The sequence below is a fragment of the Mesocricetus auratus genome, unplaced genomic scaffold (genome assembly GCF_017639785.1).
Source record: "Mesocricetus auratus isolate SY011 unplaced genomic scaffold, BCM_Maur_2.0 Super-Scaffold_100025, whole genome shotgun sequence".
NCBI classification, from domain to species: domain Eukaryota; kingdom Metazoa; phylum Chordata; class Mammalia; order Rodentia; family Cricetidae; genus Mesocricetus; species Mesocricetus auratus.
In genome coordinates this window covers 11,307,902-11,330,728 of record NW_024429206.1, presented here as the reverse complement: position 1 = coordinate 11,330,728, position 22,827 = coordinate 11,307,902, and the positions used below count along the sequence as shown (strand labels likewise).

The following is a 22,827-nucleotide window of genomic DNA, read 5'->3' as shown; positions in this document are numbered from 1 at the left end:
TCTGATCTTTTTGTTGTTGTTCCCCTGCTTTTGAGACAGGGTCTCAGTATATATAACCCTGGCCGGCCTTGAATTCACAGAGATGCACCTGTTTTTGCCTCCTGAGTACTGTGGGTCCAGATCTGGAAACTGTACCCCTGCCTCCCCTTGTTTACAAAGACATCTGCAGCTCCAGGGCCCCACAAACCTAAATCCTGACCTGTCTATCCCTTCACAGCAAGAAAACATGAGACCTACACAGGTAGGTGCAGGTCTAGCCTGATAACAATGACATCTATAAACCAGGAACAAATAAGCCAAACAGGCAGCCTGGGACTCGGACAGGTGTCCAGTACAAACTACCTGTTACCATGAGCAGATAGCTGGAGGTGTTTGAGAACACCATGGCTACCATGCTTCCCACTACACTCTCTGCCAAGAAGTGTTTCAGGAGGCACACTTTTCACTCAACGAATATTCTCAAAGTACCCAGTGTGTGCCAGGCTGCCACGGACAACAAATGGCAAGGCCAGACCCCTGCCTTTAGAAATTCCACCCTCTAAAAGTTCACTTGAGGTGACAGCATGGCAAGTCACTGTGGGCACTAAGGCCTAAAATGCACAAGCACATACTCATGCATGCCCCCTGCCCCCCCCCTTCCTTGAGCCCAGCAGCCTGACTAGTCCTGAGCAAACTTACCTGGAATACCTGCCCATCTACCTCAGCATATGCTTTCACCGCGTGCTCAGGGAACATAAAAGTGACAAAGGCAAAGCCCTTGGGCTTCTTGGTCAGGTTGTCAATGGGATAGTGGAGTTCTGACAGGGGACCTGGAGATGGGAGAAATGTCAGTCAGCTGTGATCCAGAGCACTAGTGCTAGGCCCTGGCCGGACAAAGGCCTGGACTGCTGAGATCAACAAACAGCTGTCTGGGTCCCACAGGAGAGCATGCTGAGTGACAGTTGGCTTACCGGTGCAGTGTTAAAGGCACTAATGTGTGTCAATCCTCAGAAGAGGTGTGAGCTAAATATCCACTCTGCTATCTGCTCTATATGCGGCCTTCCCTTGTCCCTATATGGACACATCACTTAACACACAGGGGCCTGTTTCCTCACCTATAGAATACCACAAATTCCCTGGCTCACAGGACAGGTATGGGGTGAGCTGTGCTAACACAGGAGTATAGCCAAGAGTGCCTCCTACAGGTGGTGACATGTAAGTGCCATGACATCACCTCACCAGCCAGGCAGTGCTTCCCACTCTGAACACAGGGCATGATCACGCTCTTACCAGGGGCCCCTATCTTCCCAAATGGACACCCACAGTCTAGGACAATCCCTCTTCTGTCCAGTCTGGTCATGTCAGGCAGGAGGCAGGAGGGTCTGGCTGACAGGACAGCTGTGGGCACACTGGGGGGTTTCACCACCCTGCCTCCTCACGGGTCCCATGGAGCCTCCACACCCAGGCCGTCCTTGGAAGAGCTACTGCAGGCATGCTGCAATTGTTACGGTCTTGGCCCCAGGTAGAGCCCTGCTGCCCTTTGTGTGATAACCCTGACCCCATGAGCAAATACAGCCCCGTGATGAGACGACCTACTGGCTGGTGAGTTTTCAGCATAAGAAACTACAACAGCGGCAACAGTGAGTACAGTTCCTCTGCACTGGGGTGTAGTTCAGTGACCAACATGCAAGGCCTGGGGTCCAGCCCCAACACTACTAGGAAGGAGGTTAGCTCTGGGAGGGACTAACCAACTGGTCCCCAGAACAGGACACAAAGGACATAGTCGTGGTCTCTATAGCCAAGCCAGCTCAGGGTCCTGAAAGCAGGATGGGGAGTGGATGAAAAGAGGATAGAATAGGAGGCAGAGGTCAACCAGTTGAGACAGCTCACATTGGCTTCAGGGGCACTGGCGCCAGGGGAGTACATGTAGAGGGCTGTTAACCTTTCCCCTAGGGAACGCTTCAAGTTCAGGGCACTTCAACTCCCTGGCATAGTCTTATATCTTTCTTCTCCTCTTGAGACAGGATCTTACCATGTAGACCAGGCTGGCCTGGAACTCAGAGAGATCCACTTTCCTCTGCCTCCCGAGTGCTGGGATCAAAGGCTGGAGGCGTGTGCCTCTGCGCCTGGGCATAGTTTATGCATGTATTTGTTATGGCCTGAGATCTGGGCCTCTACGGAGAATGTGTCTTTTTCCTGGGAATGCCCACCCTGGGGGAAGCACAGAGAAGAGGACAGTAGAGGAAGAGGGAGCTAGGAGCTGCGAGGGCCAGGGTCACTGCTGCTGGGCTTGGCTCCTTCATCTGCTAAAGGGTATTCCTGCTTTCTGTCTATTCCAATTAAACTCCTGACTGCTTGATGTGCATGTTGCATCTGAATCCCCTTTTAAAAGCAAGAACCAGAGTTGAGGCTGGAGGAGCCGAAGGCTCCCTTTAACATAGTATCATACACCCAACAAAAAGACCAGCCTCATGCTGGTGCTTTTAATCCCGGCACCCGGATCTCTGAGTTCGAGGCCAGCCTGATCTACAGAGTGAGCTCCAGGACAGCTAGAGCTACACAGAGAAACTCTGTCTTAGAAGAAAAGAAAGGTATCCTAGTACAGGCTGACAATACCTGCACTCAGGAGGCTGAGGCAGGAGGATTGCTGGAAATTCAAAGTCAGCCTGGGCTGTAATAGTAAGATTTTGTTTCTAAATTAAAAAGGACTCTGATAGCCAGATGCCCTCGGTGTCTAGTATGGACAGCCTGAGGGAGACACCACTCTCCCCTCTGCTCCACAGTCTGAGAGGGTAGAGACACCATCCACAGGGCAGAGGTGTTGGCTTTCCAGAGACTGTAGCTGATAGATGCAGATACCACCCAGGACCAAGCGGAGGGAGCACCCACCATAGGCAGAGAAGAGCTTCTCCAAGTCTTCCTCAGAGCTGGTGTAGGACAGGTTCCGCACGAAGAGCCTCCCAGAGTCGGCCAGGTCCTCCTCCTCCTCATGTTCCCCAAGCGTGCGGCCCTGCCAAGGTGTGCTACTGCTCTTTGGGGGACCATGGGCTGTGGGGGCCTTCTCCCTGAAGACCTCGATATAGCGTCCACCTGCATGAAGACAGGGATCACAGCTGTGGGAGCCTGAGGTTGGGCGAGCCTCCCGAGGGTCCCGTTAGCCTCTGCTGTGCTGCTGTTCAGAGCCTGCTGTCTCTATGTACGATCTTGTCTGCAGCAGGCTGTACCCCAGTGCGCAGCTGGATCCACTGGGACCTCGCTCACCTAGACAATGCTGCCACAGCCCCGAGGAGCTTTTAGGGAGTCAGTGGCTGGGTTCTGGGGCCTCCCTACTCCCCACATTGGCTGATCTGCTTTGGGAAGACGTCACATGACAATCCAACCTGGGGCATTGAGCGATGCCCCAGTGAACCATTGCACGAACCACACATATCAGGTGTCCACCCCGCTTCAACCGACACCCATCCTCCTCATCCACTCAGTGCTCCGTCAGAAACCACCACCTGACCTGCCTACAAGACTCCCATCCTCCCTCAGTGTGACTCCTCTGTCAATGGCCCTACCCTGCATCTAAGCCACTTGACCATGCCAGGATGGGTAAGGATGTGTCCTCCCAAGTCCGCCAGTGTCACAGGCTGTTCTCAAGACCCAGAAAGCTGTTCCAGGGAGCCAGAGCTCAGGTCAACACAGCCTGCTCCTCTTCGTGTCACCCAGGTGGATTACATTATGTGCCGCTTTCCCGTGTTCACTCTGTGGCTTCTCGAGTGTGTGTGTGTGTGTGTGTGTGTGTGATGACTGGGACTCTGCCCCTGCTGGGTCCCCGGGAGTATCTCAGCACCACTGTGTACAGTCAAGAGAGGGACGGCCCTCACTGATGTCCACCGCACCCTTACCCATGTATTCCCGGTTGCACTTCAGCGCTCTCTTCACTTCCTCTTCGCTGCTGAGATCCACGAAGACATACCCTGAGAGAGGACGGACACAAGGGGAGTCACAGGCAGAGAACCTGTCTGTCAGCCTCCGGGACACAGACAACCCCACACCCCAGCAGCTTCAGACCACAGGGCTGCCTGTGTAAATGGAGAAGTGAATCCCAGGAGTGAACAGCAGGGCCTTCCTGCCGGTGCCAGCCCCAACTTGTTCCAGAACATTCTATAGAGAAGTGTCAGTGAAGGCTCCTTTACTGAGGCCCTGTACCCCCCCCCATGCCCTCTTCAGAACTTAAGGCGAGAACTGACTTGATACAAGATGTGATAAAGACGAGACACGGGACGGTGACCAGACTGCCCCAATGCAATGTACTTTATCCCCCAGTGCTCTGCCCAGGTGGCCTTTTCCTGTCAAGGGCCCCTCACAGACTGCAGGTTGTGAATTTCCAGGCCACAGGGCCTTGGTGTGGCTCCTCAAAGATGCGGCTACAGTCCTGATGCTGCATCTCCATAGCTTCTTCCTGGTGCCGACCTCCCCCAGCTCCAACTCCGGCTGACCACCAGACTCTCTACCTTATGACAGCCCAACCCAGTGCTCTGAGACCAGGAGACCCTGGCTGACCAGAGTGTAATCCTGGGAGAAGTGGCCAAAGGCCACATCACATACACTCAATAAGGTAGGACTGCCCTCTGGACAGAGCAGCCGACCCTGGACCCGTTCCCATCTGTCAGCAACCCATGTGAGCCTCAGTGTCGTGGAGCTGAGAGGGAGGGAGACGCAGCTGGAGAGGAGTCACTGTATCAGGCCACCAGACGCAGGGACAGGAGGCCCTTGTCTATGCACTGAACTACACAGAACTGAGGGCAACAGACGGCAAAAAAAGAAACGGTGTCCTTAGGGCAGCCTGTGGTCGGCAGCCTCAGCGCAGGGTGGTTTCTCTCCCTCACCTGTTTTGTTCCCATGAGCATTTCTCACTATTCGAATGGCCACTGGCTTCAGGGGTGCCAGGAACTCTGTAACATTTTTCTGGAAAGGAAAAGAAATGTGTTTTCCCCCCTTTTCTTTTTCCTACAAGTGACATATTTCATTGAACAATTAACAATTAGCAGTCGGACAGCTAGCAACTCTAACATTTTCTCTTAGGATTCTAAGCACTTGACAACCCGATCGGGAACATAGTTCAGACACTGAGCTGTCTCTCCACCCCCCTCTCCCTTTTAAACAGTGAGCCTGTCCACCCTGGCACCAATGTGAGGGAATGAGACAGTCTTCACACCGCCACACCTCTCTTTCCCACGCTGGTGCCCGGGGTGTTACTCAGCAGCCTCCACGTCCACTTCTGGCTTGTGGCTTCACCTGACCCTGGTGTCCCACCCTCTCTGTCTTCAGTGAACACACACCTCAGTGACATTGAACGGGGCTCCCCGGAGCTTCACAGTGTAGGGAGTGGTGGGTTCCTTCTTGCTGGCTGGCTTCTCTACCTGAGGGATCACAAAGAGAAAACTGTGTGGGGAGCACCCGATACCCACATGGCCGGTGGTGGCTGGGACACCCTGGAGCTGGGGCACCTGGACAACCCCACAAGCATCCCTGGCTGCTGTGAGCTGAGCTTAGCTGGAGACAGACCAGGCAGCTGCAGAGTCTTTACTGCACCTGAGACAGAGCTGCATGCAGAGCCTTGGCCACAGGAAGAAAGAAGACATAGCATTGAGGCTGAGCTTGGCCTGGCCACACTGCCCAGCACTTTCCAGTGTCCATGTGGGCAGTGCAGTTCTACAGGAGTGCTGAGGTCAGGCCCAGAGTTCTGGGGTTCCAACAGCTCTGCCACTCCCAGTTTCCCCTTTGAAGCTCAAACCTGTCCTTACTGGAATTTTCTTCCTGGCAAAGCCCTGTCCTGGGCTGTTGTGTACCCCTGACTTCCTTCACCACACGAACCCCAAGGGCTGCCCTGGCTCCAGCTGCAGGGCACAAGCAGGGCGACTATACCACAGTCGTCCTCATGCATCTGAACGACCAACCCTGGCACCATAGGGGCACATGCCATGAGTCCAAGTGGAGATTAGAGGCTTGTGGGGTGGGCACATCTCACCCAGGGGTGACAGGTACGGAGGGTCAGTGCTGCAATGTGAGCTCCACACTGCTGCGTATCCTGGATAGGGCATGCTGGTTTGACCGGCAGTGAATCAAGTGAGGAGTGGAGGCCTCTCTCCCTCTCATTGCAGAGCAAAGAGCAGGGCAGGAGATGGGATGGCTCTGGGGGGAGAGATGCAATCCCACCCAAGCGTCCAAGTGTCCTGTCTCTGCAGCAGAGAGGACCTTTCAGTGGAGGACTTGCGGGGGCGTCATCAAGGTCTGGGCCATCTTTGAAATCTTCAAAGCTTCAGCATGGGTGAACCGTTGCCCCTCCCAAGACCTGCTTCCTCACGTGTGCAGAGGACTTAGCCAGCGAGTTGCCAGGAACATTGCCCAGCATGCAGTGAACCCTCACTGACCTCGTCTGTCAAGGCTAAGCTTCCTCACATCTACCCATCTTATTGGTAAGTACATGGCAAGACCCAGCCGGTTCATCGATACCCCACAACTCCAGCAACAGGAAGTCTCCCCACACCAGTTCAGGAACCTAAGCTGCAAGACACCCTGTGGGTAAATAGCCTTCCCTCCCAGTCAGTCCCCTAGGAAAGGGGCTACAATGATGCTGGGTGACCCAGGCCAGCCTCTCCCTCAGTCCCCGGAGATAACACACACCTTGACGGCGGCTTCCTGAGGTCTCTGGCTCCCAGGCAGGGCTCCCCGGCTCACACTCTCCTGCTGGGCTGGGGAGGCAGGCGAGCCCTCCTCTTCCTCAGCCTCACTGCCTTCTTCACAGTTCACTGCCTCATCTTCACTGTCCTCTTGGTCCTCCTCCTCAGAGGACACCTCGGCCTGCTGCACCATCTTGGATTTCAGGTAGTCCATGTCGGACAGTTCCTTCTGTGTGGCTGCCTTCGGCTGCGGGCCTTGTTCCTCTGGGGACACAGAAGGTCAGCGACCTTAGTGAGCAGAGACAATACGCCCACCATGGCCATGGCCCTCACACAAATCAACTCCAGCCAGTTCTCTGATGAGCAACACCTGGCAGTGGACGAGGCCACACTCGACTTTGCGTGTCTTTCCATCCTGCCCATGACACATGCTGATGTGTTGCTTCTTTCACTACCCTGGCCCTTTCCAGCCCTCCCTCCCCCATAAGATTTAGTTATACATGTGTCTCTGTGTGGATGTGTGCATGTGAGTGCAGTGCCCACAGAGGCCAGATGAGGGCACCAGATCCCCTTGGGCTGGAGTTACAGGCAAATGTGAGCCACTGAGGGTTCTGGGAACTGAACTCAGAACTTCTGGATGAGGGGTAAGTTCACTCAGTTGCTGAGTCAATCTCCCCAGCTCCCCAAGATCTCCCTTGTACATTCATCTTCGAACAATATTGAAATAATACATGCAACACAGCTCATGGCAGAGGCCACTATAATCTACTGGTTCAGCAAATTCCACGTGAGGGCCGAGGACGGTCCTTGTCAGATACTAGGCTTCTTCATGTGTCTGTGTTAGACACCTGCCACTCTGTGTCCTTTACTGTTGGTGTCCCTGGTGAACAGTACAGGTAACACTAATGTGCAAAGGACACCTGGTGGACAAGTTTCGGGAGAAGAAGCAGGCACGGGAAGCCTGTCTGAGCAGAGGAGAGATGGTCATCCCTTACACTGCAGCCTGTGTGACCCTCTGAGGACACCATGGAGCTGCAGCTCTGTTCAGCACCCTCCAGTGGTTTCCAGTGCTCAGGGTGGAGCTAACCCTGGCTCCCTCTGCTCTAACCTGTAACCAGGCTGTGCCTGCCTCTCCAGCTCTGGGCCGTCCTCTCCTTTCCAAGGCTGTTCCCTGCTTCCTCTGCCTCTCCATCCTCAGTTCCATGGTCCTCAATGCAGAAGACTTAACCAGGCTGAGCTGAGTCAGCCCCACATCCTCACCGATAAACCAGAGCAACTCTTATGGCAGGTCACAGCACACAGGGCTATGTTCTGTACTCTGATTGGCTACTTATCAGTCACAGCAGGGCCCATGAGGACAAGATACCCTACCACTATCCGCTAGAGCTGAGGAGCCCTTCCAGGAAGCTTTCCCACACCCTGTCCTGCCTCCTTGACATACCTGTCACCATACATATTCATCTGGGAGCGACCTGCCTCTGTCCCTCTGCGCTTACTGGCAGGCCCACTCTACAGGTACAGGGGATGTTGGAGTCTTTTCTCACTGCTGTGTCTACAGTCCCCAAAGCTGTGCCTGGCACACTGCACATGTTCAGTGAATACTTGCTGAGCGAGGTGACCAGATTTGTCCAGGGGAGACACACCTGTAGGCAGGCTGGTCATCCCTCAGATGGCTAGAGGGAAGCACCTGGCTGTCCCTTTTCTGTGTCACCAGAGAATGTCACACAAAGTGTCCTTTGTATGCTTATGCCAAGTATATCATACTTGTGCCCATCAGGTCAGGGCCAGGCAAAGGCCTATGTGTACCCAGGGTGCATACTCACCTTCAGGTTCCTCTCCAGCCAGCTCCTCCTCACTCTCCTGTCCTGAGTCGGAGCCGGAGTCGAAGTTCAGATAGTCACTTGATGCCTTGGTCTTTGCTCTTGGGAGTTCAGCATCCAAAGCATCGTTCGCCCATGTGGCCACCTGGGTCCTCTTCTGGTGAATGGACAGGAACTCCTGGAACTCGGCATCTTTCTTCAGCTGTGGCAGTGCAGCCAGGTAGGAGAGGCAGAAGGAGCGATGTGAGGCAGAGGGTTAGGAGGTTCAGTTCTCCAGCCCTCCATGTTCCCAGCCCTTCCTCTCTACCCACAGAACACTCACCTTCTCCAGGTCACTGGGCACCTTTTTCTTCTTGTCATCCTGAAAGTGGAAGGCAGACAGGGTCACAGAGATGATGGGGTAGGGAAGACGCAAGTGCGCTTCCCTGGGCACACCCACCCTCCAAAACCATCCAAAAGACACTTTCAACTCCCTCCCAGCTAGGGTCCACCCTGCCAACACTGGGCACAGGGCTGCGGGCTCTGCCTACATACTTTTTTAGTGTCTGAGGAACTGGAGTCTTGCGATGGCTGCTTGGGCTGGCTTGGCTTCTGGGCATGCTTGCTCCAGGCTCGGGGTTTCGTTGGGTCTCCAAAGGACTTGCAGAATTCCACCTGTATGGGAAAGAGAGCCAGCTTCCACAGCTGCTGCGATACCCAGGCACATGTGGCCCCTTCAGCTCCAGGAGCATGGGTTTCCCAGAATGCAGTGGTCACTGACTAGCTGAATGCATTAAAGCGAATTACCCAACCTAGACATTGTTCTCCAAAAAGTCATTCTGGCTGCTGCCATTTACAGAGGGATGAGCTCTGCCTCCCACGCTCTCCAGTAGAAGGTGACAGGAAATGCTACTGTTCCCTCTGCTCAGACCAAGAGGTTAAAGCAGAGCCTGGGTGGCCCAGAAAGCAGGTGACAACAGAGCAGAAACAGAACTTGGGGCACATGGGGATTGGGAGTCCACATTCATCTCCTAATCTAATAAAGGATGTCAGGGAGGTAGTACCTGCCTGTCCCAGGCCAACAGGGAGTGATGACTGTTAGGGTAAAAGGCAAGCTCAGTCACAGCAGAAAACAAGCCCAGGGAAACAGGGACAGCAGGGTGGACATCAGGAATGTGGAAGAATGCCAGGACCACACATGAACTGATGTATCCCTTGGCCCTGGAACCTCAGATACACACTCAGAGGCAGTTTTTGGAGGACACTCCCATGAGCCACACTCAAACATTCCAGGCTGTTATTGATCAGCAAACCACTTTATCCCAGTGGCATCCCTTGAGAAGCAACTGTTTCTATCAGTTCCACCATAATTGTAGCGTGTTCAGGGTACAAAGGTCAAACAACAGAAAAGAGTACCATGAGGGCTAAAAGCTTTAGTTCAGGACTCTGGAGAGGGCCCAGGGAACAGTTAGCAGACTCTCAGGCTATGATGCTTGGGTACTCGAAAGCTTGTGTATCCCTGAAATAAGGCCTAGACTCTCTATGGCAGGCAGGATTGAGACTCCCTCAGACTCACTGTGATCCGGGACGTGTCAATAAAACTCCGGTTGAAATGGCTCAATGCCGCCTGGGCCTCTTCCTCTGACTTGAAACCTATAAAGCCAAACTTCCGGAACTTGCCATCTTTGGTGAATTTGAGGCTGCAGTCAGTCAGTGTGCCGAAGGCTGCAAACAGCTGCCGGAATCGCTCTTCCTTCATCTAGGACAGAGGGGTATAATGAGCGGAGCTCGGGATTCCCAGAGCAAAGGGACACACAAGCTGAGAATCTAGAGGTCCTGGAGGGTGACCTGAGATGAAAAGATGGCAACATGTGTGTTTTTTGGGGTGGCCAGGTTTCAGCTCAGACCCTGATACCAGCTGAGCACCCCTAAGCAGGTTATCCCCTTCTCTGATGAGGAAATGAGACCCTAGAACAACTCAAATGCGCTGTCTCTTATAGTGTTCCCTGTGCGGTCCATATCAATGACAGCATCCATCTGTGGCTGAGGCTTGTCCAAATAAACAAATAAATAAGCAAAACGGGGTAATTGTTTACTAACCATGGAAGAGAATGGAGTCCATTAGAGATGCCCACACCCTGATCCCCAGCACCTGGATTGCACTGTGGAACACTACAAAGGGAGCATGCAGCCTGGCTGGCCTCAAACTAGAGATCTACCTGCCTCCTTTCCCAGTCCCAACAGGCGTGTTCCACCAGACCCAGATATTTTGAAAATGATATTTAGGATATGTTTAAAAACCTGGTGGTGAAGCCAGACATGGTGATGCCTTTAATCCTAGCACACTGGAGGCTTAGGCAGGCAGATTTCTTTAGTTGTGGGCCAGGCTGGTCTACATGTCAAGTTCCAGGCCAGCCAGGGCTACTAACCAGACCCTGTTTCAAAAAAGAAAAGAATCCCGAGATGAAGCTGTGTATGGTGAGGCAGAAGCAGGGGGGTGGCAATTTCAAGGTCAGCCTGGGTTACAAACTAAGATTCTGTTTTTCATTTTTCTTTTGGTTTATCAAGACAGGGTTTCTCTGCATAGCCTTGACTGTCTTAGAACTCACCCTGTAGTCCAGGCTGGCCTTGCACTCACAGAGAACCGCCTGCCTCTGCCTCCCGAGTGTTGGGATTAAAGGTGTGCACCACCACCAGTTTATATTCTGTTTTTCCAAAGCCCCCCCCTCCCAAAAAAACCAAAACCAAAATCCCAATGAGAGAGTATTCTGGGTCTCCTGGTATTTCAATGACATCATCAAGGTAGGGCAATCAGAGTGAGGAAGATGTTGGGGAGAGAATCAGAAGATCTATTCTGGACTTAGAAGGATGGGGGAGACACAAGTGGCCATGAACCAGAGAGAGCAATGCCAAGCAGATGCTGAGGAAGCCTAAACAGACAGGCTGGCAGCCAAGTCCGACCTGCAGCCTGCAGCCATGGTGCTGTCGTGTCAAAAGGTTAGACACCCCTGCCTGCTGCCAGCATCTGACAATACTTTGACATTAAGCTTGCTGACCCCTGACATGATAAAAATAAAAGCAACAAAATACAAATATTGTTTCAACCACTTTACCAAGGAAGCAATGGGAAATCAACATGCTATTACTATAATATGGTTTAGAAGTCCCACAGTGTAGACGGCTGGCTCCTACCAGTCTCATACCAGCCAGATTTGTGTGTGTGGCGGCTCTAGGGGAGAGGTTCTCCACTTGTGGGTCTCGATCCCCCCCTTGAGGGATGCATATCAGATAATTAGATTACAATGATAGTAGTAGCAAAATTACAGTTATGAAGTAGCAACAAAAATAATTTTATGGTAGAGGTTCACCATAACATGAGGAACTATATTAAAGGGTCGCAGCATTAGGAAGGCTGACAGCCACTGCTCTAAGTGCATGTGGCCCCACCAACAGCCAAAACAAAGTATTTATTTGTTTGTCACACAACTTGCTATGTAAACCAGGCTGACCTCGAACTTGCCATCCCATCGGAAGCCAGCAACGGTGTGCACCACCACATTTGGCTTTGAAACAAGTCCGTGGCTGAGCTTGCTCTGTGATAGTGAGACAGTAAGTGTTCTTTTCTGCTTCCTGCTGTTGCCATACATAGCAAGACCAAAAGCAACTTGGGGAGGAAAATGGCTTATTTGGCTTACATGTCTCAATCACAGTTCATCATTCAGGGAAACCATGGCAGGAACTGAAACAGAGACCATGGAGGAAGCCTGCAGACTTACTCGCTTGGCTAGCATTTTTACACAGCCAAGGATCTCTTGCCGAGGGGCGACACCACCCACAGTGGGCTGGGCCCACGTCAATCACGCATCAACGTTTCACGGTCTTGTCCTCAGGGCAATCAGACGGGAGCGACTCATCAATTGAGGTTCCCTCTTCCTAAGTGACTCCGGTTTGTGTTAAATAGACCAGAATTAGCCAACACAACGAGGAGGGGTCTCGAGTGTTCGGCATCTAGTCGCCTATCACCACACACACTCCTTGGTTTCTTTCTTTATCTGGCACGGCACGCAGTTACCGAATGCCTGCCAGGTGCCAGGTTCAGTGATCGAGGAGGCTGGGTGACCCCGTCTCCACCACCACTGGATGCCGTTCCCGTCACTCAGGACCTTAGGGTCACCTCCCCTCCTGTTTCCCACAACGGTCTCGGGAGAGAGGACTGCGGGGATCTATCGGGATCAACAGCGGCATTGAAGAGACCGGGGTCCGAGGCACAAGGTGGGGGCTGGCATCTCCCTGGAGCAGGACTTGGAGTCAGGCACCCATGAGGTGACAATAATCAATGGTGACAATTATAACGATAACAGCCTCTTTTCCCGCTCTCTAGCAGTCAGAACAGGGTCCCGCCCCATTGGGTGCCCGACCTCCCTAGTCCAGCCCAAGCCTTAAAAATCCCTCCATCCCTTCGCCTCATTTTCCGGACCCCGCTCTCACTTCCGGAAACCTCCCCCGACTCCTGCTCACCCCATTAGGGAGGTTCTTCACGATCAGTCGCGACATGGCTCCCAGGTCCTCTTCGCTTCTGATTCACGCACCCCGCGACGCCGACTTTCCACAAGTTTTCACGCTACTTCACTGGGCGCCGCCATCTTTGGCGAGTCACGTGGCCCTTGCTAGGTTCCGCCCGGAAGTGGGTGTGGCCTCATTAGAGCTTCTCCAGGGAAGCCACGCCCTTAAGTGGGAGGGGGGAGGACTGAGCGCTTGCCTTCTACGCAGGCGCAGTTTCTCCTCCGGGGCGTGGAGATGCCGTTGCTCAACAAGGCTGGCAGGGAGCGCTAGTGGCCAAGGCCCGCAGGATGACTACTGAAAAAGAGTAGGGATTTTTGCTTAAGAAAACTCTTTCCCCAACCGGGCGTTGGTGGCACACGCCTTTAATCCCAGCACTCGGGAGGCAGAGGCAGGCGGATCTCAGTAAGTACGAGGCCAGCCTGGTCCACAGAGTTCCAAAACAGCCTCCAAAACAATTCAGAGAAACCCTGTCTCGAAGAAAAAAACCACCTTTTTCTCCACCCTCTGCCCCCGGCAGTGATGGCACTCACTGCACTCAGGAGGCAGAGGTTGGCAGAGCTCAAGGCCAGCCTGGTATACAGAGCGAGTTCTCTGGCTGTTATACAGAAAAACCCTGATTCGGGAAAAAAAAAAAAAACCAAACAAAAAAAAAAAAACAGACAAAACAAAACCATTTTACAAATTCATTTATTTCTTTTTTTGCGCATACATTTGGCACATGTTCCAGGTTTGACATGTGATGGCCAGAGGACAACTTGCAGGCGTTCTTCTGATGGGTTTCGCGATCAAATTTAGATCATCAGGCTTGGCAGCAAGCGCCTTAACCGGCTGAACCGTCTCACCATCCCCGGTGCTTCCCTTTTAGGATAGAGAAACTGAGCCTTAGAGAAGCTGCCAGGCACTGACTCGATGGATGAGCATGTTCCGTGGATACTGTTATAGGGTGTGAGTGCTGGCCATTACAGCCTGTTTTGCAGGCAGGTGAACCGCGGGCCTGATGTGTGGTGCAACTTGATTCAAGACATAGGTGCTAAGTAGAAAGGCAGAGATTAGAACCCAGAGCCCTACGGAGAGTACCAATAGGTTCAAGGGCAATCGTATAGGCATCCTAGGCGCTGGGGGGGGCTTTTAACCTCTTATCTGCCAGCCTGGGGGCTCAGTTCTTGGCCAGACTTGCCTCTGTGGGTCTGTGCCTGCTTCAGTTAGCTGGGTTCTATCCTAGGGCCTAAGGGTGTCAAATTATTCAGTTCTTAACATGTTGTTCCAATGCGTTCTGGAACTTTCTCTGGACCTGCTCTTAGGCAAGTGATGTTTTAGATGGAGACCCCTGTTTTCTCTACAGAAAGAGCACAATCTATTATCATTATCCACGATGCTTCCGCTGCACCCTGACACTTCCCCCAAAGCCTTTGCGATTTTCTTCTAAAAGACATTTTGCCCCACTTTCCCGTATCCTTTGTCGTTACTGCTGGCTGGTTTATTAAGACAGAGTTCACACGCCACACAATTTACTCACTTAAAGTGTGGTTCTGGCTGGCAACATGGCTCCTAGGGCAAAGGAGCTTGCAGCCAAACACGTGTACACACACACACACACACACACACACACACACACACACACACACACACACATTTTCGGGAATTTTCTAAGACATCGCTGCCAGGAATATATTCTGCCGATTTCTAAGCCATAACCAAGGAGCCTTTTGATTATACTTCCAAAGAGGCCTCATCAGACCCACCTTCCCGAAGCTCCCCACCAGGAGCCAGGTAGAGTCGGCAACAGCTGTTTATTGAATGCTAATCGCTGGTGGAGTTCCCTATAGTTCAGACATCTGGGTGGTTTGTGAACAGAGCCTGGTGGCTATGCCTGGTCTCTGAGGGAGTGAAATCAGCAGGAGGCGGATGTGGCACTTCAGGGGATCCAACTGAAGAAAATCTGAGGGGTGTGAGCTAGAATGTGGCTGTTGTGGTGAATAATGGTGGCCCCTTCTGAAAGCTGCCCCTGTCCTGGTTCCCCGGAATCCCTGAGAAATCAGCTTGGAAGATCTGGGTGGTCCCGGATCTACTGATAAGTGTCCCTGGGTGGGAAGATGGAGGCCGATACGGGTGGATGTCACCCAAGACAAGCATGGTAGCTCCAGAAACTGGACCAGGTGTGCAGAGAACCTTGAGAGGGGTGCGGCCCCAAGGAAAACCACAGCTCAGGCTTCTCACTAGAGACCTGAGAGGGACAGCAGCCTATTCTGGCCTCCACGGGCACCGAGCTCACATGCACAAAACTACACACAGACATGCATATGTACACGTCCTCTAAAATAAAAACAAGATGTTTTTAAAAAGCAGGAGAAACAGCATGCCCCATAGCACAGGGTCTAGCAGTCCCCTCCCCCACAAACCGAACTCTGAAGGGTGGTGCACAGGGCAGAGCCCATGACAGCTGGGGTAGTTCCCAGGGACTGTGGGGGGGGGGCAGGGCATCACAGTTCGGTCTGCCTGCTCCCCTCCATTTCCCACTATAGTCTCACACTGGGTCACCCAACCAGAATCTGGGGGCTTGGTGACTGTCTCAGTCACTGTTCTGTTTCATTGGAGAGACACCACGACCAAGGCAACTCTGATAAAGAGAAAGCACTTAATTGGGGACTGGCTTACAGTTTCAGGGGCTTAGTCCATTATCATCACGGAGGGGAGCATGGCGGCACATGAGTAGGCATGGTGATTGTGCAGTAGCTGAGAACTACATCCCCCCCCCATCACAGGTGGGAGGGAGGGGGAGAGAGAGGGAGGGGGGAGGGAGGGAGGGCCTACTGTGGGTTTTTGAAACCTCGAGTCTGCTCCCAGTGACACACTTCCACAAGGACACACATCATCTATCCACAAAGTGTACCAACTGGGGACTAAGCCTGCAGATAAGGGAACCTATGGGGGTTATTTTCATTCAAACCACCACACTGACCAAGGACAGGGGTATGCAGAAGGGGCACAGGGCAGAGCGAAGGAGCAGGGATGGCCGACTAGGGACCAGCTACTAGGAATGGCCCACAGGCAACCTCTATGATACACTGGAAGACAGAAGCAAACCAAGTACCAAAGACTGTCACGTACTTCATCTTCCAACTATAGGGGGCGGGGCGGTGGCATGGAAACAGGACGTGCACTGTCTTTGCCATGGCAGCCTCACACGTAGACACGGCTCCTGGCTCTCCCCTCCTCCTCCTCACAGGGCACTGCCTAGCTGGGTGTCTAGTGTTCCTTAGTGCTCATCTTTGTTCCCCCACACACATCGCACTGCATCCTCCTTCTGCACACTGCAAGACCACGCCTTGCCTTTTCTCCAGGGGAACTGACGATTTCACTTAACCTCTGAGACCCTGTCTCCAAATAAGGTTCCCCCATGTGGCACTCAACGTTAGAGTTAGGAAGGTCTCAATTTCTAAGTGTTTTCCAAACTCTTTTCCCTGCCTTTTTTTAAAAAAAGATTTATTTATTCATGTATTTTGTGTATATAAGTGATCTGTCTTCATGCACACCAGAAGCGGGAATCAGATCCCATTACAGATGGTTGTGAGCTGGGCGTTGGTGGCGCACGCCTTTAATCCCAGCACTTGGGAGGCAGAGGAAGGCGGATCTCTGTGAGTTCGAGGCCAGCCTGGTCTACAAGAGCTAGTTCCAGGACAGCCTCCAAAACAATACAGAGAAACCTTGTCTCAAAAAAACCAAAAAAACAAAACAAAACAAAACAAAAAACAGATGGTTGTGAGCCACCATGTGGTTGCTGGAAATTGAACTCAGGACCTCTGGAAGAACAGACACGTGCTCTTAACCACTGAGCCATCATTCCAGCAGGGGGCCCCCCATTTTGAGACAGGGCTATATATTTCTCTATATAGCCCTGGCTGTACTAGAGCTCACAATGCAGACCAAGCTAGCCTGAAATTCAGAGAGATCTACCTACCTGCCTCTGCCTCTCAAGTGTTGGGATAAAAGGTGTGCACCACCACCTCCAGGTTTATATTCAATCTTTAATAATCTCATCAGCCACTGGGTATGGTGGTGTACACCTTTAATCCTAGCACTCTGGAGGCAGGGGCAGATGGATCTCTGAGTTTGAGGCCAGCCTGGTCTACAATTGAGTTCGAGGACAGTCAGGGCCTACACAGAAAAACCCTGTCTCAAAAAACAAACAACAAAAAACCCCAAACCAACCAACCAACTAAAAACAAGCAAACAACAATAACAACAACAACAAAAACCAAGCCCCACAAAACCCAATTGCATTAGCTAAGATGATCTCACAGGCCCATGAGGTGGTGACAGGAGGTATTGCCACTTGTGGAAAGAGAACAGAAGTGTGCAGGTGGAAGACATCTTTTTAAAAGTATTTATAATTTGTGCATGGGCAAGAGAATGTGAGTGCAGTGCCCTCAGAGGCCAGAAGAGGGCACTGCATACCCTGGAGTTACCAACAGTTGTGAAATCACCAGATGTGGGTGCTGGCAACTAAGCTTGGGCCTCTGCTAGAGCAGCAAACACTCTTAACCACTGAGCCATTGCTCTAGCCCCCAAAAGACATCTTTTATATTGCGTAGAGATTTGTCCTTTTGATCTTTCCAAACACCAAAACAACTACTGGCTGTTTTTAATAAATAACAGTGTTAACTACATGTGGATATAGCTATGGTGAAATTAACACAGAATCCGGTCAGCAATGATGATCATGGAGGCCATCACCCAAGGCATGGAAGGGTGTAAAAGGAGTGATTCCCTGTTTCTCCCTGCTTATATCCTGTTTCTTCCCAGCTATGTCACTTCCTGTCTGTCTGTACAGACCTCCAGACCGCTATGGTTAGTTCATGGCAAGCTCTAGTCTCTGACCCCCAGACAGGCTAAAAAAGATATCACCACAGTAGGGGGCACACAAAAGGCAAAGATTGTCAACTTGGATGGATTTAGGAGACACACATTAGGTGTATCTGTGGTTTAGTTGTCAAAAAGACTTAATTGAGGATGGGAGACCCACAAATGTGCATAGCATCATCCCTGGGGCTGGGGTCCCAGTATCCACCTCTGCTTCCTGACTTCAGATGCAGTGAGACCAGTTGCTTCATGCTCCCAATGCCATGCCTTCCCCACCGGGATGGACTGCACCACCAAACTGTGTGTCAAATAAACCCTTCCTGCTCTCGTGATGCCTTAAGTTGTGCCCATCAGGTCTTTTGTCCCACAACAAGAAAACAAACGAATACATGGGTTGATTGAGTTCCCCTTAAAGGGCAGAGGTTTGGTATTTCAGGTTTGGTGAGCTACGCCGTCTCTGAGAAGGGTGCTCAATTCTGTTCAAAGGCAAGTAGAAGCAGTGGGTGTAGACATGTGGATTTACCCTGATGAGAACACACTGCATGCATAGCTTTGAGCACGTGTTGACTCCTAACCTCTAGACCACCAGACTGCTGCTTCTACATACATCTATTCAAATGTTACACTGTATCCTACATGCAAATATATCCATCAGGCTGTGGTGACAGCTTAGTGGGCAGTGCGCTTGCTGCTGAAGCTTGAGGACCGGAGTTCAAATCCTTGGAACCCATGTATAAGCAGGCACAGTAGCACACGCCAATAATCTCAGGGAGGCAGACAGGAGAGAATTCCTGGAAGAGAAGCAGCAAATGACAAAGGGACCTTGTCTCACACAAAGTGGACAACAAACACTGAGATTGTCCTCTGAACTCCATGCATGTCATGGCACCCACACACACCCACACACATGCATGAGATTAAGAAAATACAATCATTACATGTGAACCATTATTATTACTGTTTTAATTTAAAACATACCTTCGATTCTGGGGACAACGCAGGGTCACCGTGTTTCAAAGTTGTTCCTTGACTCTGTCCCATTTCTTTTCAATGTACTGAAATGTCCTTAATAAGTGGCAATGAGGGATGTGACCACACCCCGAGACCCTGCCAGGATAGGAGGCTGGCTCAATCTTCATGGGGGACTCTGGGGGCTTAGTCTTTAAGTGAAGGGCATGCACAGGCGGCTTCCCCAGGTCCCAGGTTCATAGACTTCGATTTTATTATTTTTCATGAACTGCTGTTATTAAAACATACAACTAAATATAGCCTCCCCCAGAGACACCTCAACTAAGAAAGGTGTTTTAAAGGTATTAAAAGAAAATGGAATGCTCTTTATGAATCCCATGTCCCCACGCTGGTCTGGGAAATATGGTTGCCACATGTCTGGAAGGCCGCTCTGTGCGTGGCCTTCTGTCCCCATGCGTTAATAAGCTTGCTCGCCTTAGCTTTATTGTGCCCTTCTTGCCCTGTCTTCCTGTCCTGCCCCCTACCTCTTGCCCCCTTTTCCTCTCCTCCTAGCATTTAGGGAGGCATCTGGAACCCCCAGGTTGGCCTCTGGAATTAAAACAAAAACAACCCAGGGTGGTCCCAGCAGCTCCAGCCACAGTGGTTCAGGAATGAATTTGGAACCTGAGGCACCAGAACCAGGGAAAGGCAAGCCCCAGGGAGATTCTGGAAAGGTCTAGAGCAGTGGTTCTCAACCCGTGGGTCAGGACTCTTTCAGGAGGTTGAACGGCCCTTTCACAGGGGTCACCTAAGACCATCAGAAAGCAGATATTTACATCACAATTCATAACAGTAGCAGATTTACAGTTATGAAGTAACAGTGATAATAATTTTATGGTTGGGTCACCATGATGCGAGGAACTGCATTAAAGCTTCGCAGTGTTAGGAAGGTTGAGAACACTGCTCTGGGAGATGGAGAAAGGAATTTCACAGGAGCTCTTGGTTTCCTGTGTTAGCTGCTGTTTGTCCCAATGAAGGGATCACCCCGGAGGGGCTGCCAAGACCCCTTGGGTTAGCATTATTTGAAACCGTTACTTAACCTGTGTCTCTCTGCATGTATGTATGTGAGTACATATAAGGGCATACACATGGTGTTTTCCTGAATCCCTTCCTCTGCCTCGCCTCTCACTGAATACTGAGTTTCCAGATTCAGGAGTCTGACAAGCCAGTCAGTTCCCGGGATCCCCACCCCAAGTTCTGCAGTTAGGGATTCACTCACCCAGCTTTTCCACGAGTTCTGGGGACTGCACTCAGGTTCTGCTATTTGCATGGTCCCAACTCCCACTCATGAGATCTACAGGTGTCATTCGAATGTCCAGTGAACATGCCTTTTGTGACAACCACATCCCACCTTCCCTCCAGCCCACACTCAGCAGGAGGGAAGCAGAGGGGAGCCTGACCTGGCATCAAATTCAATCTCTGACACTTCCTGCTGTGTGAGCTTGGATAGGTCAGTCATCCTCTCTGGAAACTTCGTCTGTCATTTGTGAAACAAGCCTACCAACACTCACTTTCAGCGTAGGGTGTGTGCACGTGAGGACCAGGGAGAATGCATCCACACTAGTTATCACGAGGTCAACAGTGGTAACAACAAAACCATGTCTTGGTGCGTTGTCGAGACTAGCTTCCAAACCTCACAATAATCCATGCAACTATGGAGGACAAAAATGGGAGCATGGTAAGGCAACTTGCCCGAGCTTCCCCAACTGGGAGCATTGGTCAGGGCTGCAGCATCGAGTCCTACCCGCCATGCCATCTGTAGTTGCTCATGGTTCGACCCCAGCATCCCTCTGTCGCACTGGCTGGGTCTGGATTTCTGTCCTCTTTGCTATCTGCCACCCACAACACCGCAAGTCTTGTCTTACCTTGCGAGGCTGTTAGCAAGGCTGCCTACAATTCCACAGAGCTGCCAGCAGGCGGAGCAAGAGGACCGTGGAGTAGCACAAACCAATCCTGCTTTCTGGCTGGGACCATCCAGACCGACACAGGGCAGGCTGGTAAATACTTCTGCAAACATGAATAGATTTGAGAATACCGAGTAACTGAAAGAAGCCGGAGAGTCATTTGGATGGGGACAGCAGGATTTGTCAGGGATGGGCAAGCCACTTGAAGGAGAGTTGGTCCCCGGAGGGAGGTGTGGGCACAGTAAAGGACACCAGGGGAGGCCAGGGAACCTGGACCTGCAATGTGCGGTCCGCAGTAGCCTGAGAAGCACTTCTCTCCTGGGGGAAAGCTCCCTTACAGTTGTGGTGAAGTTAAGGGCCTTAAGATGGGAAATTTTAGGGTAATGGCCCAAGGGTCCCTTGTGCCATCACTTGAATCCTAAGAGGGAGGAGGGGGAGGTATGACAAACACAGAGAAGGCCATGCAAGGACAGGGTCAGACTTCAAGATGGCAAGGGGTGGACCCTTCAGCAGAGGGAGGCTTGGAACATCCCACAAGTGGAAAACCCAGGGCCAGCATCTCCCCTCCTCTAAGGTCTAGGGCAGCCATTCTCAATCTGTGGGCTGAGACCCCTTGGAGGGAGTTGAATGAGCCTTTCACAGGGGTTGTCTGAGACCATCAGAAAACACAGATATTGCCATTGCAACTCATAACGGCACAGAATTAGAGTTATGAAGTAGAACATCACTGTGGGATTAACTTTGGGTCTTTAAGGACATGTTCCAAAAGGTGCCTCGACTGGTTGTGTATGTGTGTGTGTGTGTGTGTGGTTTCACATATCTGATTGCAAGCTTCGATTCTGAGCGTGGGAAAGCTGGGTTACTGTACCTCTAAGAGTCAGGAGTCCCATCCTCAAGGGACCTCCCAGCCACCTTCATCCTGTCCATATGCTTCACAAGCAGGAGACCTGCAGGGGACAGAGTATTTGATTAGTAGGTAGTGGGCTTAGGCTGTCAGGATGGGCTGCCATCTGAAACAGCAGCAGCATCATTACCACCAACACCACCAGGAGGAGGAGGGGGAGGAGGAGGGGGAGGAGGAGGGGGAGGAGGGGGGGAGGAGGGGGAGGAGGGGGGAGGAGGGGGAGGAGGGGAGGAGGGAGGGGGAGGAGGGGGAGGAGGGGAGGAGGGAGGGGGAGGAGGGGGAGGAGGGGGAGGAGGGGGAGGAGGGGGAGGGGGAGGAGGAGGGGGGAGGAGGGGGAGGAGGAGGGGGAGGAGGAGGGGGAGGAGGAGGGGGAGGAGGGGGAGGAGGAGGGGGAGGAGGGGAAGGCCAGTCCTAAAGTCAGAAGAATGGATAGAGGCCATGGACCTGTTTTCACCTATGCTGGAAACTCTACTTCTGCCCTCCAAGCTGTGTTACCTCAGCGATGATGCTTTACCTCTCTGTGCAGGCTAAACTTCTCCCTGGGCCCTGCAGGACAGCACCAGAGGTCTTGTGACTGCCTTCCCTGTTCGTCATCTTTCTAAACTCCAATGCATTCTGGATCTCCAGGAAGAAGGCCGCTCAAGGCACCAGGGGCTGAGCGACTGAGGTGCACTGTGATTTCTTGGCCTCTAATGGCTCCTCCTGGCACCAGCAACCTGGTCCATTCTAGTGGAGCCTGCAGATGAAGAGCGGGGCTCTGAGTATAAGACCAGGATACTCCGGGTAGATACCTGGTGGGACTGGAAAGACTAAAGAGAGACAGTGAGGACGTAGTTGGAGACATGGCCTCATCCCAGCATGAGGTGGTGGCCTGTTCCTACAGAGGGATGGAGGAGGGGGAAGCTCAGGAGGGCGGTGACCACACATGAGCAGGGAAAGCTCGAGACAGGACTTCAGGCCGTGACGACTTCAGATAATCACATCTCCCTTCCTGAACTCATCCATCACGGCGTCTTTGGCCAAATCCACATGGAGGCAGACTCGAGGGATGGACCACAGTGTGTCCAACGGGTGCTCACGGGATAGCGGGAGCAGAGAGGAAGCTGGGTAGGTGGTGACATTGGGCTGCACGTCATCATCTG

At 52.1% G+C, this 22,827-nt stretch overlaps 1 protein-coding gene across 1 annotated transcript in view; it reads right to left on the bottom strand.

Moving 5' to 3' along the window:
• Positions 1–13,129, bottom strand: part of Rbm19 (RNA binding motif protein 19) — an 86,120-nt gene extending 72,991 nt beyond the window's left edge. Inside the window, exons 1-11 of the mRNA XM_013119817.3 lie at positions 12,965–13,129; positions 10,023–10,205; positions 9,002–9,121; positions 8,790–8,828; positions 8,471–8,669; positions 6,652–6,911; positions 5,307–5,387; positions 4,854–4,932; positions 3,870–3,941; positions 2,869–3,069; positions 679–809 (exon numbers count right to left, since the gene is read on the bottom strand). Coding sequence (XP_012975271.1) covers positions 679–809; positions 2,869–3,069; positions 3,870–3,941; positions 4,854–4,932; positions 5,307–5,387; positions 6,652–6,911; positions 8,471–8,669; positions 8,790–8,828; positions 9,002–9,121; positions 10,023–10,205; positions 12,965–13,000 — 1,401 coding nt within the window. The 5' untranslated portion in view covers positions 13,001–13,129. The remainder of the gene's footprint in view (positions 1–678; positions 810–2,868; positions 3,070–3,869; positions 3,942–4,853; positions 4,933–5,306; positions 5,388–6,651; positions 6,912–8,470; positions 8,670–8,789; positions 8,829–9,001; positions 9,122–10,022; positions 10,206–12,964) is intronic.
• Positions 13,130–22,827: the final 9,698 nt, after the last annotated feature.